At 47.5% G+C, this 17,242-nt stretch overlaps 1 protein-coding gene across 3 annotated transcripts in view; it reads right to left on the reverse strand.

Annotated features, from left to right (window-relative positions):
- The window catches only part of GAB3 (GRB2 associated binding protein 3), a 71,625-nt gene that overhangs the window by 25,343 nt on the left and 29,040 nt on the right, over positions 1-17,242 (reverse strand). For 2 of the 3 annotated variants that reach the window (XM_075539295.1, XM_075539292.1), the window contains exons 2-4: positions 6,148-6,451; positions 2,829-3,045; positions 1,891-2,369 (exon numbers count right to left, since the gene is read on the reverse strand). In XM_075539295.1, coding sequence (XP_075395410.1) covers positions 1,891-2,369; positions 2,829-3,045; positions 6,148-6,451 — 1,000 coding nt within the window. The remainder of the gene's footprint in view (positions 1-1,890; positions 2,370-2,828; positions 3,046-6,147; positions 6,452-17,242) is intronic. The other variant, XM_075539294.1, reaches the window with a different exon arrangement.

Here is a 17,242-nt window from a genome sequence, read left to right on the forward strand (position 1 = left end):
CCCAGAAGGTGTGGCCAAAACAAAAGGGAAGAAAGAATATTTGTAGAAAGACTTCTCAAATCTGATGAAAACCGTCAATCAACACATCCACAGAGCTCCAAAGACTGCACGTAGGGAAAAAAGATGGCCACACCTACACACATCACTGTCCAATTGGACCGAGAACATCTTGATGGTAGAAGATAACATTGACCCATCATGTAAGCAGGAACTACAGTAGGTTGAGCAGCTGATTTCTCATGAAAAATTGTGGAAAATCAGAGAGCAGTGGGTGAAGCACACAAAATACGAGAGAAGAAAACACACCTGTTAAACAGGGATTCTGCAGAAAACCTTCCTCCTAAATCAGCAAATATTGAAAAATTTTGCTGGGAGCAGACAGACCTCCTTCACAAGAAATGCTAAAGGATAATAACTCAAATCTTCACGAAGAAGTAAAGGGATGGGTGCAGTTAATTATGTGGGAAAATAGAAACGCTATTAGTATTTCCTTTCTATTTTCTTATCTTAACTGATTTAAAAGGCATCTGCACAAAACAGTAATTGTTAGGCTTGTGTCATCTGAAGAAGTAATATATTTTCTGTCACAACAACATAAAGGAAAACAGAGAGAAAGGAGCTATATTGGAACAAGGAAATGGCACCACGTGATCACTCAAGACCATAAAAGGAAATAAAGACCATTGCCATTGAGCGAGTCTGACTCCGAACGCCCCTATGTGGGGCTCCTGAGACTGTAATTGCTTGTCATCTTCCTCGTGTGGAGCAGCTGCCAGGTTTGAGCTGTCACACTTGATGCTAGCAGCCCAATGCCTAAACCGCAGCGCCATCAGGACTCCCAAGAAAGAAATAAAGAACACTGCAAATGTTGACTATGTGGGTCACTGTAAACGATCCTATAATTACATTTTTTCTATGTATAAATGTGTTTGTGTATTCTTCCAAAACAGTTCAGGTAAACAGCAGTCATCAGAACCCTTCACACCTAACTATTTCAGTGTACATCCCCTAAGAGCAAGGCGACTTCCATAAGTAGGGTACAATCATCAGATTCAGGACATTTAACACTGATACAATACTACTGTGTACAAATACAGTTTATTCCGTCTTTTTTTCAGTTATCAAATATGAGGATGAGTCAAAAGGTGTTGCTACAAAAATAGCAATATTTGTTAATTGTTTGTATGTGTGTGCGCATGCGTTTGTGCACATACGTGTCTATGTGTGTATCTAACAGAGACAGGCCAACATGAAGAGAAGAGTAAAATGTATTGGAGAAATCCTAGTGGGAGGATAAAGGTGGTAGATGAGGGGCAACCAGAGGAGAACAGAGTGCTTTAATGAGGAAAGACAACAGAGGGCTCCAGGGGGCATGCCACAGAGCCGAGCTGCGGGGGAGGGGGGGCTGCATTGGCACTGCCCTGAGGAGGATGGCTGGGCCCAAAGTCCTCTCCCTACTGGGCAATGAGATGAGACACTGAGAGAGGCTCATAGAGATGCTGCAAAACAGAAGGATGACAGGCTCTGGCCTCACTAAGTGTGGGAGAGGCAAAGACACCACCTTTCATCCCAAATGACTCCAAACAAGCTGTCTCAGGGAGAGATGCTGTCCCACCGGTGGGGGCATAGCCAAGGGACAAGGGCTGTGACTATTTTCAGCATCTATAGGGCGCCCAGAATCTTTTCCCGTGGTCAGGCTCAGTGCAGGACAATGACTAAGATTCTATCTTTGTGCTTCCACAAAGTACCTGGCCCCATGCAGAGACTAGGCTGGCTTGAGCAAGGGATTGGGGGTAAAGTTCTGGTGCCAACACGAGGATGGAGAAGGAGCCAGGGATGAACAAGGAATGAAGACACACTGGGACAGAATCTTAGCAGGTCAACACTTACCTTTCCAGGTTCTCATGTTATCTAAACCTGAGAGAGAGATTCTTCTTGGAACGATCAAACATTCTGGGTTCTTGATGCGGCTGTGTCCAGTCCATAGGAGCTGCTCCTGGCGCCGTTCAACAAGATGGCTGGGCTTTGGGGGTCGGGGAGGTGGAGTGTTGAACAAAATGTCTAGTTCTTTTACCCCACAGGGCAAGGAACCTTGGTTTTTATCTACCTGAATAGCGGGGTTTAAGGAAGTTTCCAGCAACGGTGACGAACACAAGTGGTCCCTGGATGGCCCATTGGTTTCTCTGTTCCAGGTCAGAGCAGCCTGGGGCTCCATGGAAGGCACCTCCTGAGCTCCATGCCCAAGGCATGCGGAGTACATGAAGTTACTGGCGGTTAGTGAAGGCAGGCAGTCCACAAACACGTCATCGGATGAAGTGTGTTCCAACGAGCGATCTGAATTTGACCAGCTATCACAGCGAGTGGGTAGACTGAGGGCAGAAAGACAGGAACGTCGGGAAGAGAAGAGTCAGTGGCATAGTGCTAGTGCTGCCATGGACACCCCGCCCCAGCCAACTGCAGAAATCTGAAGCTGAAAGCATGCTGGCCTCATTCCCAGGCCTTTGAAAGCAGCTGTCCAGTCCTGGGTCCTCTCTAGCCCGCAGTCCTGACAAACCCTCTAAGGCAGGGGACAATGTCTCATACAAGGGTAGAAAGGAAAGCCACAATGCTGACACACATGACTCAAGTTGTTTGGTCGGCTGCTTGCTTCAACTTTTAGGGCTCTGATCGTGCTCTGCCCCCACTTTGGCAGCTGCAGACAGAGGTGAGGGCAGACACACTCAAGGGAAAATACAACAGCCCACAGGACTGCTCTGGGCAGGTGCAGAGAGCACACGAGGAGGGGCTGTGGACTGAGGCAAAGGCGAGCAGCCCGGGCCTCCACCTACCTGGTATGGTGTAGTCTTCCGGTCTCACAGTTGGACAGAATCAGATAATCGGGCAGGAAGAGAAAGTCGGAGTCCCTTCTGGGTCTCTCGGTGGCTAAGGTGCTAGCACTCGGGTCCTCTTTGGGCAACGAGGGCCTAGCCGCCTGCGCGGCCCGGAAGGAGTTGGCAGAAGGCTGGAAGGAGGAGGGCGGGCGGGAGAGACGCTCCCCTGACTCTGCTGGAGAAAGAGCTTCCCAGGTTAGCTTGTGAAGACTGACTCTCACATCCACTCATGACTTCTCAAACAGCAGCTCAGAAGCCAACAATGAAGACGCAAATCACAGCCGGTGTTTGTACTCATGGAGAAGACCAGTTCCCCGAGCTATAAACACTGTCTAGCAGGAAAGCCTAGGTTCCAAGAGTGAAGCGTTGACTCAATTCAAAGTTTTACAAACAAGCCTTCTTGGCCTAAAATCCTGCAGTGAGATAGTTGACACATAGCTCCTTTATGACTCTCTTGATCCACCCTGCATCACTGTTTAGTTCTTCGTGTGTGTGTGTGTGTGTGTGTGTGTGTGTGTGTGTGTGTGTGTGTGTGTAACCAAGCTCACTGCCATCGAGTCCAGGCTGACTCTTAGCCTGGGGGTTCCGAGGCTGTCATGTGGACTGGAGTAGAAAGCCCAGTCTTTTGCCCAAGGAACTGCTGGTGGTTTTCAACTGCCAGCTGTGAGGATCGCAGCCCAATATGGAACCAGTACACCCTCAGGGCGTTGCCTTGCTCGCTCTATCTATCTATCTATCTATCTATCTATCTATCTATCCATCCATCTACACACACATACATACACACACATGAAATGTTACACACTCACTTTTGCATGTATACATATATGTGTATGTACAACTCTAGACATTTATAAAGAGATCTATGGGAAGTTGTTCAAAGGGCCCCAGAATCACGGAATTGTTCCATGAACTTTTGGCACCCTCGACTGCACTTACTATGGGCCTGGACTTGTTCGAACACTGCCACCACAGGGCAGACCAAGAGCCTGCCGTCACTAGAGGTACATTCTAGTAGTAGAGGCATCAGAAAAAGAGCACATCAATAAGGAAGATTGCCGATGACCGTTATAAGCCAAACAAAGGGAAGAATAAGAGAGTGCATCAGAGTCTCTCCATCAAAACACAGCCTGCCAGCCGAATCGGACCAGAAGCTGAGGAGAACTCCAGTGCGGAAACGCCAGCTTGTATTCCCCACTGGAAGAGAGGGTACAAGAACTCAGGACTCCAAGAGTGGCCCCAAACTGCTCAGGTTCGACTCCAGCTTCTACTACCAAACCATGACGTGGACAGAAGAGTGGAAATTGCACCAAGACCTCCGAATCAGGATGGTGGGAAGATGAGAACGCAATTCACAAAGCACAGAAAGCCCTTCAAGATGGTTCTCAGATGAAGAGAACCTGCCCTCCTGGCCTCCTAAAGCAGTGTTCTCAACCTGTGGGTCGCCAGATTCATCACAGTAGCAAAATGACAGCGATGAAGTAGCAACAAAAATCATGTTATGAAAAAAGAGGATCTGACGCAAAAGGTTTAAGTGGAGAGCAAATGCTTTGAAATTGATTAGGGCAAAGAATGTACAGATGTGCTTTATACAATTGATGTATGTATATGTGTGGATTGTGATAAGAGTTGTATGAGCCCCTAATAAAATGTAAAAAAAAAAAGAATGAATAAACGAGATAAAATGGCAAAAAAAATCATGTTATGGTTGAGGGGTCACCACCACATGAGGAACGGTAGGAAAGGGTCGCAGCATGAGGAGGGTTGAGAAGCACTGGCCTAAAGGCGAACAGGGGGCATAGAGAGCAATGGGGGTCATGCAGAGGTCTTCTGGCAGCTTGGTGCTTTCTGCCAGACTCCTCGCTCATTCTTGTTCATTTGGGTTTCTTGGGAGGCATGCTATTTACATCTGTGTGTTTTGGGAAAACTTTTTAAACTTCTGAGTGCAGAAAGAGACAGAAGAGAAGCAAAACAATTGCTTGCTTTGCATGTTATTGGACTCAAGACAGGATGGACCGGTTGCAACCTTTCAAGGGAGCTTCACCTGCTGTGCTGAAGGTAAAAAACTTGCCACCACTCATTTCCTTTCATTGAGGCCTGTTCTCCCATAAAGCGTTCCAGTCTCAGAAACTCACAGGGGTAGTTCTACCTTGTCCTATAGACTCACCAAGAGTCCACATCGACTCAATGGCAGGGAGTTGGCTTTGGTTTGTGTCACAGCTCAGCAGTGTTACTTAAGCTTCCACGGTTTGTGGAAAGAAAAGGGCTTTGTCCTCAGAAAACACACCACTTCAACTCTTCATCGCCACCTGGTGTTGCAATGCGACTACTTCAGTGGCAGAGGATGAAAAACACAGGGACCATCATTCCACAATGAAGCTTAGGGCTTGGGGCTTGTCTTTCTGTTAAGTACCTGCCGTGGGATCAGCTCCAACTCACCATGTACATGAGATTGAGACATATGGTCTTGTCTAGTAGATTGGGACCCAAACACACCAGATCCAAAACCCCACAGTTTGAGAATCAAGGCGTGGGGCCATGATGCTCCAGGCTCAGCCAGAGAACCCTTGACGGGAATGAACTGCAGTCCGGAGGGAGGGATTGTAGATGCAGGGGCTTCAAAAAGTTCTGAGAAAGTCCTAGTATCTTTTGTTTCCCTCTTTTCCCCCCAGTATCTTGTAATCCCATTTTCCCATGGCCCTTTCTAAGTCCCCTCGTAGGAAGTGGTGTGTGTGTGCCTGCGTGTGCGTTTGCGTGGACATGATGCAAGTAAACTGGAGGGCCTCAAGGAGCCGCAACCATGGGCTCTGGTGCAGGACCGGCCAGGGTCTCCCTCTGTGGTGCACAGGGTCCCAATGGGTCGGAGCCAACTCCATGGCACCGACCAACACCAAATACACACACACTCCAGTGAAGCGGATTGGGGCCAACGTTAGAGCAGGAGTCATCGTCTGAATGAGCCTGTTGGTGCCCCAACAGCAATTGCACAGGCTCACCTGCACACCCCTGCCTGAGTTCGCTGCTCCCACTGCCCAGACATGGCCCCAAACATCAGCTCTGTCATTGAATAACTAAACAGCTATATGAAAGGCTTATTTCTACCTACTTTGGAAAGAGTTTGATATTTCTAGAAAGCCCTGAGCAATCAGAGCCTGTCAAACGTCCCAACTACAGCCACGTGACCCTTAGAAGTAGGCTAAAGAGTGTCGCAAAGTGCTGTGCAGGCTGGGAAATGGGGCGGTGGGATGTTAACCGATGTAAAACGAGCAGGTCTTACCTGCACCATCCTCCAAGTTGTAGAGGTTGCACACCTGATTGATGCTATGCACCCAGACCTGCATCTCTTCTTCAGTCTTGGCCACCAGATAGAATGTACGTGAAGCAGTCTTGACGATGAACACGAAATTATTCTGAAACTCCTTCCGGACGAAGCCTGGGCCGGCATGCTTCCAGACGGCACACTCGCTGAGGTCGATCGAACGCAGGGGCTTGCTCGAGCGCTTGTTCCTGTAGTACTCCAAGACGTCGGGGTTGCCGCTCATGCGGCCTCGCCGGAGGACGAACCAGCGTTTTCGCCAGGCCTGCAAAGAGGGGAGCAGACAAGGGATCGATCCCTAAGCTCTGTCAAGAGCTGACCTCAGGGAAAGAAGCAGATCAGCCATCGACTAATGACACACAAAGCCCACCCAGCTGCAGGCTTTTCTCTTGTTAGCTTCAGTGGCACAGTGCTTCAGCCCCACCACCTCAGAGAGGCTGATATTCCGCAGAAGCCAGGCCTCGGACATGTGTGGCCGCTGAGAACCAGGCTTGGGTACCCTTCCACTCCCCATCCACTCTCCACCTCAAATGTTTTCTTCAGAAAGCATCATCTTGGCTCCATGCAAAGAAAGGTGTCTGTGTGTGTGTGTGTGTGTGTGTGTGTGTGCCTGCGCACGCGCGCGCACAGATCCCAATAAATCAGAGATTGGGCAGACTCCATGGGCACCAAGTCTGAAGAAAGAGCCCACTGTGTTTGGCCCAGTACCCTGCCCCTCTCCTAGCGCCAGGGAGAAGTCACCAGAGGACTTCTAGACGTTGTCCTCTCTCTGCTCGTTACATGTCACCCCGCCACCCAAAAGGACCGCACGTACTTCCTTTGTATTGTGGGGAGCTGTGGCCTTGGCGCCCATTGGACACTGAGTGCAGACAAGGGGGAGGGTGCTGCGCTGACAGCTCAGATGCTTAGTGCTGCATGTGGGACGTCAGGAAGTACTGCATACTGCCAGGAGGCATAGGACTTTTTTATCTTGAACTTGGTTTATGCCTGTCGCTTTGTGAGCCCACCGGCTCTGACTGAGAGGCCAGGGAGAGGACGAGAGGCAGTTTGGGTTCCTTGAGGCAGTCAAGATCCCCAAAAAGCACGAAAGAGTGGCCAGCCAGTCATCACAACTGACCCACATTTATGTCTTTGTAAACAAAACAAACAAAACAAAACCACGCTTTGAGGCTGCAGCGATGCAGCCAACAGCTCCTCCCAGCAAGACAGTGTGAGGAAGTGAGTGTGGCTTTTATTTTTTTATAGTTTTATTGGCCTAGACTTCATACACCTCGATAGTTAATCCATATTAAGAAGAGCTGGGCAATTCTCGCTGCAATCTATTGCTTTTTCTGTTTGTTTCTTCTGGGGAGAAGGGAGGAGGGGCGGGACTGTAGGGTTAACTCCCACACAAGTCTCCGCCCCCCTCCAACCCACACACAGAGCCCTGGTGGAGGAGTGGGTTGGTTACGAATTGGGCTGCTAACTGTAAGGCCAGTTGTTCGAATCCACCAGCCTCTCCTGAAGAGAAAGATGAGGCTTTCTACTCCAGTAAAGTTTTACTGCCTCACCATTTCCAGTTTGACGCCAGCCCAGGAATTTAACTTTGAATGTCCCAAGAGGTCAGGTTGCCTTCAGGATCTCTTCTTACAGACATGGCCCCTGGCCATGACTGTGGCTGTCATAACGTGGCGCTCCTGTGTTACAAACCGTGGAAGACCGTAGGAACACCATTAGGCGCAGCCTGGGAGAAGCTGGCTGCGCGAGGGCTAAGGGATCCATGGCGCCCACAAGGAAGCTTGGGGATACCCGGATGGATTTTCAAGCAATGTTGCCTTTCTTGGTGAAACAGGAAAGGGATTCAGATGGGAATTGGCGCCCTTTGTGGCGGCTGCAGGAGCTGAGCATTGACTGCAGCCCCAGAAGACAGATCAGAGGCGTCCATGAATCTAGTTCCTGAAAATACCTCAGAGGCTTTAGATATTGCTGAGATTTTTCTACACCAAGATTTACTTCTCTCTGTGTTTGTCCATTAAATAATACAAGGAAGATTTTTATTAAAAAAAAGATGTACCGTGGAGAGCAAATGCTTTGAGAATGATTGGGGCAGGGAATGTATGGATGTGCTTTATACAATTGATGTATGTATATGTATGGATTGTGATAAGAGTTGTATGAGTCCCTAATAAAATGTAAAAAAAGGAAAAAAAAGTTTTACCGTCGGAAACCCACAGGAGAAAAGCTGCTCCATCCTACCTACTGGGTCACTGTGCACCCCGGCACTGACTCCAAAGCACTGAGTTTGGTTTGGTATCAAACTCCCAAGCCTTTTGTCTAGAAAGATTCCCCCCAATTTCCCTTCTCCAACCCCCTCCAGACCTTAGTCCCGTACTCTGAGTAGAACCCTAAACTCGAATCCCAGAACAACTCCCCACCGGACAAATGACAGCAAAAGCAAAACAAATATAACGGTCATTTTTGCCCCCACCCCACCCCGCCCTACAACATTTAGCCACGCCCCTTTGAAGCCCAGCTCTGCCCACATTCCAGAGAGGACCCAACTAGGAACCTGTCATCTCTCAGTAAAGTCAGTCACGGAAGCCCGCGGACTTAATTTTTTCAACGAGGACCTCTTTCCTCTGGCCTCCCTCCCGCAAACTTAAAGAAAGTTGCAGATTTTCTGTTTTGCCCTCCTTTCCTTCTCTGTTGCTAGAATGTGGTTCCTGCGCAGCCCAGCCCCTCCCACCAATGCTGGGACTCTGGGGTTTTGCAGCCCATAACACCGCTGCCCCCCCACCACCTTTCCAGCTTCTCTACCTCCACGTGCCTGCAGAAACTTCTCGCCCTGTGCTCCCACCTCCCAGCTTAGAACATTGCTTCTTTATCATGCTCGTGGTTAGCTCCCCATTTCCCCCAACCCCCACTGCCGTGCTCCTAGGTAATTATTAAGCCAGTTACTGTCTCTAGAGATTTACCTGTGTTGGATTTTTTATACAGATAAGCATACAAAAGACAAACAGGAAAGAAGCAAAAAATCAACAACAATCACTAGATAAAACAGGAAAACCTCAACTGAAAAGAAAGCAGAAAAGATTAAAAATGGAAACAGCTTTAAACTGGATCAGCGGGAAGATCAAATGATAAGATCTCACATTTTGACCTAATTACATCTGCCACAATCACTTTACCATGCTCTCTGTCTGACAACAGGATTATTCACGGCCCTCAACTCAGGAGGCTTAATCCACGTGGAGACCCTGCAAGTGGATTTGAGGCTGTCATCCCCAAATCCACAGCACACAGAATGTTCAGAAGTGAAGCTCTGATACCATACCCTCCTTCAGATTCAGATTTTGTGATTTGTGATTTGGATCACACAGACAGGTGTGCCTCTTTCACGTTAACTGAATTGATGCCAGTGAGTGTGTTTTTAAGACAAGAGAAATAACAGCATGTTCAGATGCTCCTCTGAGCCATGAATGCATCAGTAAAGTCCAGCTACGAAAGCATGACGGAGGATGAAGCGAGGAAACTAAGAAGGAGGAAGAAGAAGGGAAGGACAGGCGTCTTTGCTTTGTGTGCTGGTGTGGACTACTGCTTTGGCGTGGAGTCTAGGGCATGGGATAATACATTATGTGCTTGCTAGAAAAGCTTTCATGGGGAACATAGGGGACCCCAAACTTTTCAAAGCCCACTTTGGTGGATGAAAATGTGAAGAGGAACTTTTATGGACTTCCCAAAAAATGATTCTAAAAAGGAAATTGAATGAAACACAGAAGCAAGTTTCTCGTTACCCCGTCTTCATTCTTTGGAAGTGGATTTCTTATCCTTCAATGATGTAACAGCAAGAGTTGATGCATTGTCTGTTCAATGCCACGCATCCTGCTAGAGAAGAAGATTAGAAGCCATCCCGCCGCAAACCCCTAGATTTCAACCCAGCAGTGTACCAGTACAGGAGGCAGTTCAACTAAGGGCAGGAGGAGAACGACACAGACAAGTTTAAATTGGTTTCATCCAGCCATTCAACAAATATCTGCTCCTTTGCTGACCACTGAGTAAGCCAGGGAAGCCCAGGATCGAGCCACAGTGAGTGGCCAGATGAATAAACAGGTGATTGGGGTCATGTGATCAGAGGTGTGTTAAGGGAAAAGCAGGAGGCTGTGGGATCACAAAGGAGACAGGAGCAGCAGAGCAGTGAGGCTTCTGAGATTGAAGCTTTGGGTAAGTACAGGGCTGGTAGGCAGGCATGAAAAAAGAGAAAAGAAAAGAAACAGTCATTTATCAACTGACTGTGTCTGCAGCATAAGCCTACTGGGAAATCGGCAGTAGGCTCTTCCTGGGGTTTTCAATTCCCTGCCTCAGAGTGGTGACAGGCCTCCGTGCTCTCCTAGGTAGGTGGAGGAGGTCTGTGAGAAAGCAGCTTTTTATAAGGAGCAAAGGTCACGCCGCAGAGAGGGAACAGGCAGCAGCAGGGACCAGTGGAACCGCTCAGGGAGGGGGTAACCCTTCAACTTCAGACTGGAGGCAATTCCGCTGGTCAAAGGCCCGGGTTCCTCCCAGACACGTGATAAAGAAGACAAGGGACAGAGGGGATGTATACATTCAAAAAGACTTACAATGCACCACAAATTTTTACATTTGTAAGACTAACCTATAGAGCCTACAGACGCTCGTTTGAGTGGTAAAAGTATTTTTAGATGTGAAGAAAGAATTCTATATGTCCAGATAGTAGTTGCTAAAAAAAAGAAAGAAAAGATAGGAGTTGGTGAGAGGGAGTAAGAGGAGGTTTCTGAAGACTTCCGGAGGAATTTCTACGTCTCCAATGCTCTGAGGTCACAAGGAGGCTCACCGACCTTTTATGTGGTTTCTATGTATTTGTATTGTCCAAAGATTTTCTAAAATTCCTCCGTGTTCATATTTATGGATTCATTCAACAAATATGTACCTACTACGTACCAGACACTGTCCCAGGCATCTAAGGGAAAGGGGTGCTAGGTGCACCCCTGCGCTGGGAAGCACGTGGCAGACCGCTGGATCAGGTACCAGCCTCCCGGAAGGGGGGGTGAGGATTTTAACAAGGCAAACCAAACCGAACTCACTGCAGTGGAGTCCATGCTGACTCACAGCGACGACCCCCTGTGGGTTTCCGAGACTAGAACTGTTAAAGTGAGTAGCAAGCCCAGTCTTTCTCCCCCAGAGCAGCTGGTGGTTTCGAACTGTCAACCATTCCTCCAATGGCAACTCAGCTCATCACCACTACACCACCAGAGCTCCTAAACAAGGCAAAAGGGTGAAATTGAAAGTCAGGAGGCCTGCTGACTTCCGGTGTGACCTTGAGCAATTAACTTCCCAGAGCCTCAGTCCAATGCTTTGTCAACGGAAATCATAAACCGTGCCCCGCCTTCCTTACGGGGTAATTGCAGTCAACCAACGAAAAACGGACAGCAAATCGCCATCAGTTTGAAAGTGGTTCCAAAAAAATAACTATTGGGGCCCAGGGCACCAACTTGACCTGGGGTTGGACTGGTGGGCTCCGATCACTTTCCCCAGCAGCCTTTCCTGCCACAGCCACAAAGCGGACTCATTCCCATCCCACAAACTATTATCATCTCCAAATACAAGACAGGAAAGCATCGATGATCCCTTGGAGCACCTACTCCAGGAATGCCTGTCTTCAGGGCTTGTTAACCTTGGTGGGATTATTCCAGGAAGAATGGGACCCTCTCCTTCTGATCTTTAAGCAATCCAAGTCGTTGATGGCACCATTGCCTCCAAGTTTGCTTCTGCGTCGTGCCCGTGCTGCTGCGCTAGGTCAGTGGAAGGCGCATGCAGGCCGCCCCGCGTCGAGGGGGTCCTGGCGCCAGGACAGGTTGAGGTTCCAGAAGTGCCGCCACATTCGGAAGGGGAAAGGTGCCCTGGCACGGACCCTGGGAACTGACTGAAGTCTGAATCCTACCTTTATGATGCGTCTGACTCACCTGCCAGAATCACACACAGCGCGCTGCGATACTGTACCAGAAAATTGTACTAAATCTGTGAAACAATAGCTTTTCGAGAACCGAACTGAGCCAGTGCGTGGCAACAAAACCCCGGCCTGGCGGCCATCTCGCCAACTTGGGAAGAGGCCATCTGGACTCTGCGTGACTGAGGCAGCTGGAATTGGCAGGAGGATGTAAGGACCAAAGAGCACGTAGAGAAGAATCTTCATAGAGATTCAAATGGCTCCATTCTTTTCGAGTGAGACTAGGACAGGCACCAGAGGAGGGCAAAATCCCTTGAGACAGATCCAAGACCTACCTGGGCGCCCCTCTCTGAATATAGCGATTCCTAACAGATACCAAGGAGATGAAAAAAAAAAACCCCAAAAACCCTCGAAACAATTCCATTATCTTTCCATTCTATTTCCCCACAAACTTTTGGACCCCCTCTCCCCCTAATCTAAGAACAACGAGTAGGGGCAAAACAACCCTAGAAGATGTTGTTATCCGATCCCTTTACATTGTGTCCCTATGTACAACAGAACAAAATGCAATTGTTCTGTTCGAGCCCACTATTGCAGCCACGGTCAATCCATCTCAATGACTGACAAAGGATCTTCCTCTTGTTCCGCTGTCCTTCTACTTTACCAAGCATGATGTCTTTTTTCAGGAGCTGGTATCTCCTATTAACAAGTCCACAGCCAGCGAGATGAGGTGGCAGGCAAAGAGCAGCATCAACTCTCGAAGCGCTTCTTCTCTATTCCATGGGGCCGCGTTGAGTGGGGAAAAAAAGAACAGCAACCACCACTAAACTGCCCTAAGACAACTTAAAATGAAGTTTTGGAATGATCAAGCTGATGAGCAGGTTTCTGAACTACCTGCCAGAACAAAATTCAGCTTTCTTTAAGGAAAAGATGACAAATTCCATGTACGTGACAATATGATAATGATCATGTAAAGCATCATTAAATTACTATTTTAAAAAGCAGGAAAAAGACTCACAATCAGGAGGTTAAGCAATCAATAGAAATGGCAGATGATATGGAGTAATCAGATAAGAAGTTTAAAATGGCTATTAGAACTATAGCAGCTTTGGTAGTGCAGTGGTGGAAAGAATTTGGCTGCTAACTGTAAGTTAGGCAATTCAAATCCATCAGCTCCTCCAGGGAAGAAAAAGAAGTTATATAATCTGCAGCCATAAAGATGACAGCCCTGAAAATTCATTGAGGTCGCACCACTCTGTGTTATCGCATGTCTCTATATGAGTCAGAATCCACTCCATGGCAATAGATTTGGTTTAGTGTAAACATGGTCAAGATTTAAAGGGGGAAAAAAGGCCTTAGGAACCCAAGCCTACATGGGTAAACACTAGCACTGTCTGAAAGTATATGATGAGCATAATTTTACATAATTAAGAAGTAATTAAATTTACAAAGCAATCTTTGGGGTCAAAACAATAAAATGGAGAAGAAGAATCTTTTCACCTTCTAGGACAACTGGGTATCCATATACAGAAGCATAACCACGGATCCCTTCCTCACACCATACACACAAATTTACTCCAAATTGGTCAGAGACCTAAGAAGGAGTTTCATCAATTAGACTCTTAGAAGAAAGCATAGGAATAAATCTTTCTGACCTTGGATTTGGCTTGAGATATGACAATAGGGAAAAAAATTAAACCCACCACCTTCTGTGCTATAAGTAATGCTATCAAGAAAATGAAAAGACTGGCCGGTTCCCTTTGGACGCTGCATCCCCGCTACGCAGGGCAGCGGAGGGAGGAAGCCCTAGCTCGAACCAGCTAATAAACTCCTTTTGCCACACACACACACACACACACACACACACACACAAAGAAAATGAAAAGACAATCCAACAAATGGGAGGAAATATTTGCAGATCATCTATCTGGTAACAAATTTAGATTGAGACTGTGTGACCTAGAAAATTCAATTCTAAGAAACACTGAATTGTATACTTTGATGGATTGCTCCTGAAATTAATTATATCTCAATCATTGTGTTTTTAAGTTATATTTCAATAAAGCCTATTTTGAAAAAATATATATAGTTTTAAATGTCAAGGAAACACAAAAAGAACAACAGACTATATGTAAACAACAGGATGGAACTTTTAGAGTTAAAAAAATTTGAAATGAAAATTCAGTACTGAGTATTGAATTCACTTGGTGACCATAAATGCATATTAGAAGAAATTCTTAGTTAACCTAAAGAGGAGGCAATAGAAACTGTTCAAATTGTTGGAGAAGGGGGGTTGGCTGTGGAGCTATCAAAATGCACGTGACGAGACCGCACCTGCAGACAGTTTACTTAAGCAGTCCTGCCTTCCATGGAATGTGCATGTTTTTCTGTACATTGTGGTGCATAAAGGCAGTCGGGTGGGTCCCTTTTCAGCGGGTAACTGGAATCCACCTTTGTTGCCTTATATACCACTGATTTGATGACAATTTCCAAAATAATATTTCTAATTTTGATCTATCCCATGACCCCTAAACACATATAACCAACCATCAAATTGGCATCTCTACGCATACATCTAGGAGCTCTCTCACATGTATTACACCCAAACTAGGCTCTACACACTATGTCCGTGCCTCTCAATTGTGCTCCTGCATCTGCTGTTCAATATCCCAGTCAATTGAATGAAATCCAAAATCTTGACCTGATCCTTGATCCCACTTTCCACAACCAAACCATTAGCACGCTCTGTTGAATCTACTTTAGAACATTTCAAACCAACCGCCCTACCTTTCACCTGGATGGAGAACTGAAACTGCCCCTAGTCTTCCCACAGCCCATCTCACCTTCCTGAGAAAGTTGCTCTCGGCAGAGATGTCAAGGACCTCTTAAAAATAGACATCAGATCATGTCGCTCCTCTAGTTCATATCCTGCCAAACTTTCCAATGTCTTAGTGATAAAAGCCAAATTCCTTAACACGGAAAGTCCCCCATGAACTGGTCTGCTTTCTCCCATTTCAGCTCAATGATTTGCTGTCGCTTTCACATGGGTGAAATTCTGCTGTTCCTTAACACATCAAGTCGTGTTTCTACCTGGGCCCTTTAGCCTAGTCGTCCCTGCTTCTGGGTGAGAATATGCTTTCATCAGCTCTGTACATGGCTGCCATGCACATCCCAGCTTCCTTTTACTGTGACCTCAACTGAATTATCGCCTCTTCAGAGACCTTCCATGAGCAGCCACACAGTCAGACCCCTGGTCCCATTCCCTCCACACCACGTCTTGTCAGCTCGCATTGCTCTTGCTTGTTTTAGGTTCACTGTTTGTTTCCTCACCAACATCACAAGAATATGAACCGGGCAACTTCAGCCTCGTCTGTCTCACTCTCGGCTTTCTGGCCTGGGCCTGGGGTAGTGCCTGGCACAGAATAGTTGCTCAGTGAAGAAATCCTTGCTGACCTTCCACACCTGATTTCATGGAATCCTAGAATTAGGGTTAAAACACTACTCTTGAGAAACATCCATGATTTGTGAACTTATAATCAAAGTATCAGGATTTACTTATCACAAACAAGTCCTGGGATCTGGGGGATATACATGCAGATGAACATGGCCTCCAAGCTGGAACTCAGGCCACCAACAAGACTTGTTCCCAGACTTTGAACTCGAAAACCAGCACATGCTCGGTCCAACCATCGCAGCATACAGAGAGTCCAAGCTGTTCTCACTGACGCCAAGGCATGAACGTGCTCATCGGAACATTGCTGTAGCTCCCAAGACCGGCTATTAGGTGCAAGTTTTTAAAGGGGAAGGCTCAGAAGTGTGAGCACTTTATCCCTGTACACAGAGAAAACTACACCTGCCGAGGTTATAGCCAATTTCCCTTCTTTGGCTCCCTAAGTCACTGCAGTAAAGTTGAAGTGGCCCATCTGGATTGTATCCATTGTTGAAAGACACTGAAATGAACTGAGAAACATCCTGAAAGTCTCGCAGGCTGTAAAGAGACACCTCTGATTTCAACTGCTTTTCTGGCAAGAGTGATTACTGTCCCTTTGTTTCAGTGCAATTGGCCCCCTGCCCTCTCTTCAGTGGTGAAATCCCAGAGCTATGAAATCATTTCCTTCGTATGTACACAGGATGGGTCAGTAAACTGCCTTCCGAGCCGAGCAGAGGGAGCAAACCCTCACTTTGCATTTGGAGCTCTAGATTTGGATCCTTCCGCACTGGCAACGTTTCCCTTCGCCTGCCAAGAGGCACTGTGTGCGCCTCTTCCTCTCTGGACCCAGAGTGCTCCATACAGTCCCGGCCCCGAGTGACTGGTGCTCCATGATCTTCTGCTCTGCTCCTGATTGCTTACAGGTGCTGGGCTCCTTCTGTGCTGCTCTTGTGGTGACCTTCTTGGCCAAGTTGCAGGAGAGGCTTCAGATTACAGGAGGACAACAAAGAGAAAACTCAGAACCTACATAAAGCAAGGCCCGAATCAACTGCACGAGGCTTTCAGGTTGCAGGTGGACTGGTTGGATAGAGGCGTTCTCCATGCTACATAGAGAGAATGGTATGAAGTTAGGGGTGGCGTGAGTTTGGGGGGCCTTGTGGAGTTACAGGCCAAATAAAAGAATCCTGGAAACCAAGTCACAGCCAGTGAGCATCAAGTTATCTCCATGAATGTCTAGCTGTGCAGACCCCGAGTGACTGTGAGGGCAGGGCATCATCCGACTTAATGTCGAAAGGCCCGTCAGCCAAGCATGCATACGGAATGCATCGGAGCTAACCGAATGGTTGGCCTCGCCTCGGTGCCTCCAATACTTCCGGGGAGCTCACCCAGGTCTCAAACCAGAGCAGCTGTGATCAGAGGTCTGCTTGACCTCTTGCAGCCAGATGATCCCATCTGCCTCTCTGTGCTCGCTAGCATCCATTTGTCCTTCCAGACCCACTCGCCACCCTTTGCCTTTCTGCTCTGTCCTGGGTGTGGGGGTGGGGCTGAGTACACGGGCTGCAACAAGCTCTGCTCCCCACCCTTGACTGTCACTTCACAGGGAAGAAGAAAATTGGTAAAACAAAATTGTTTCAAAATTCATTTTCTTGGGAGCTTATACAGATATCATAGCATTCTATAGTTCA

This window comes from Tenrec ecaudatus, chromosome X (assembly GCF_050624435.1).
Source record: "Tenrec ecaudatus isolate mTenEca1 chromosome X, mTenEca1.hap1, whole genome shotgun sequence".
In the NCBI taxonomy this organism is placed as follows: domain Eukaryota; kingdom Metazoa; phylum Chordata; class Mammalia; order Afrosoricida; family Tenrecidae; genus Tenrec; species Tenrec ecaudatus.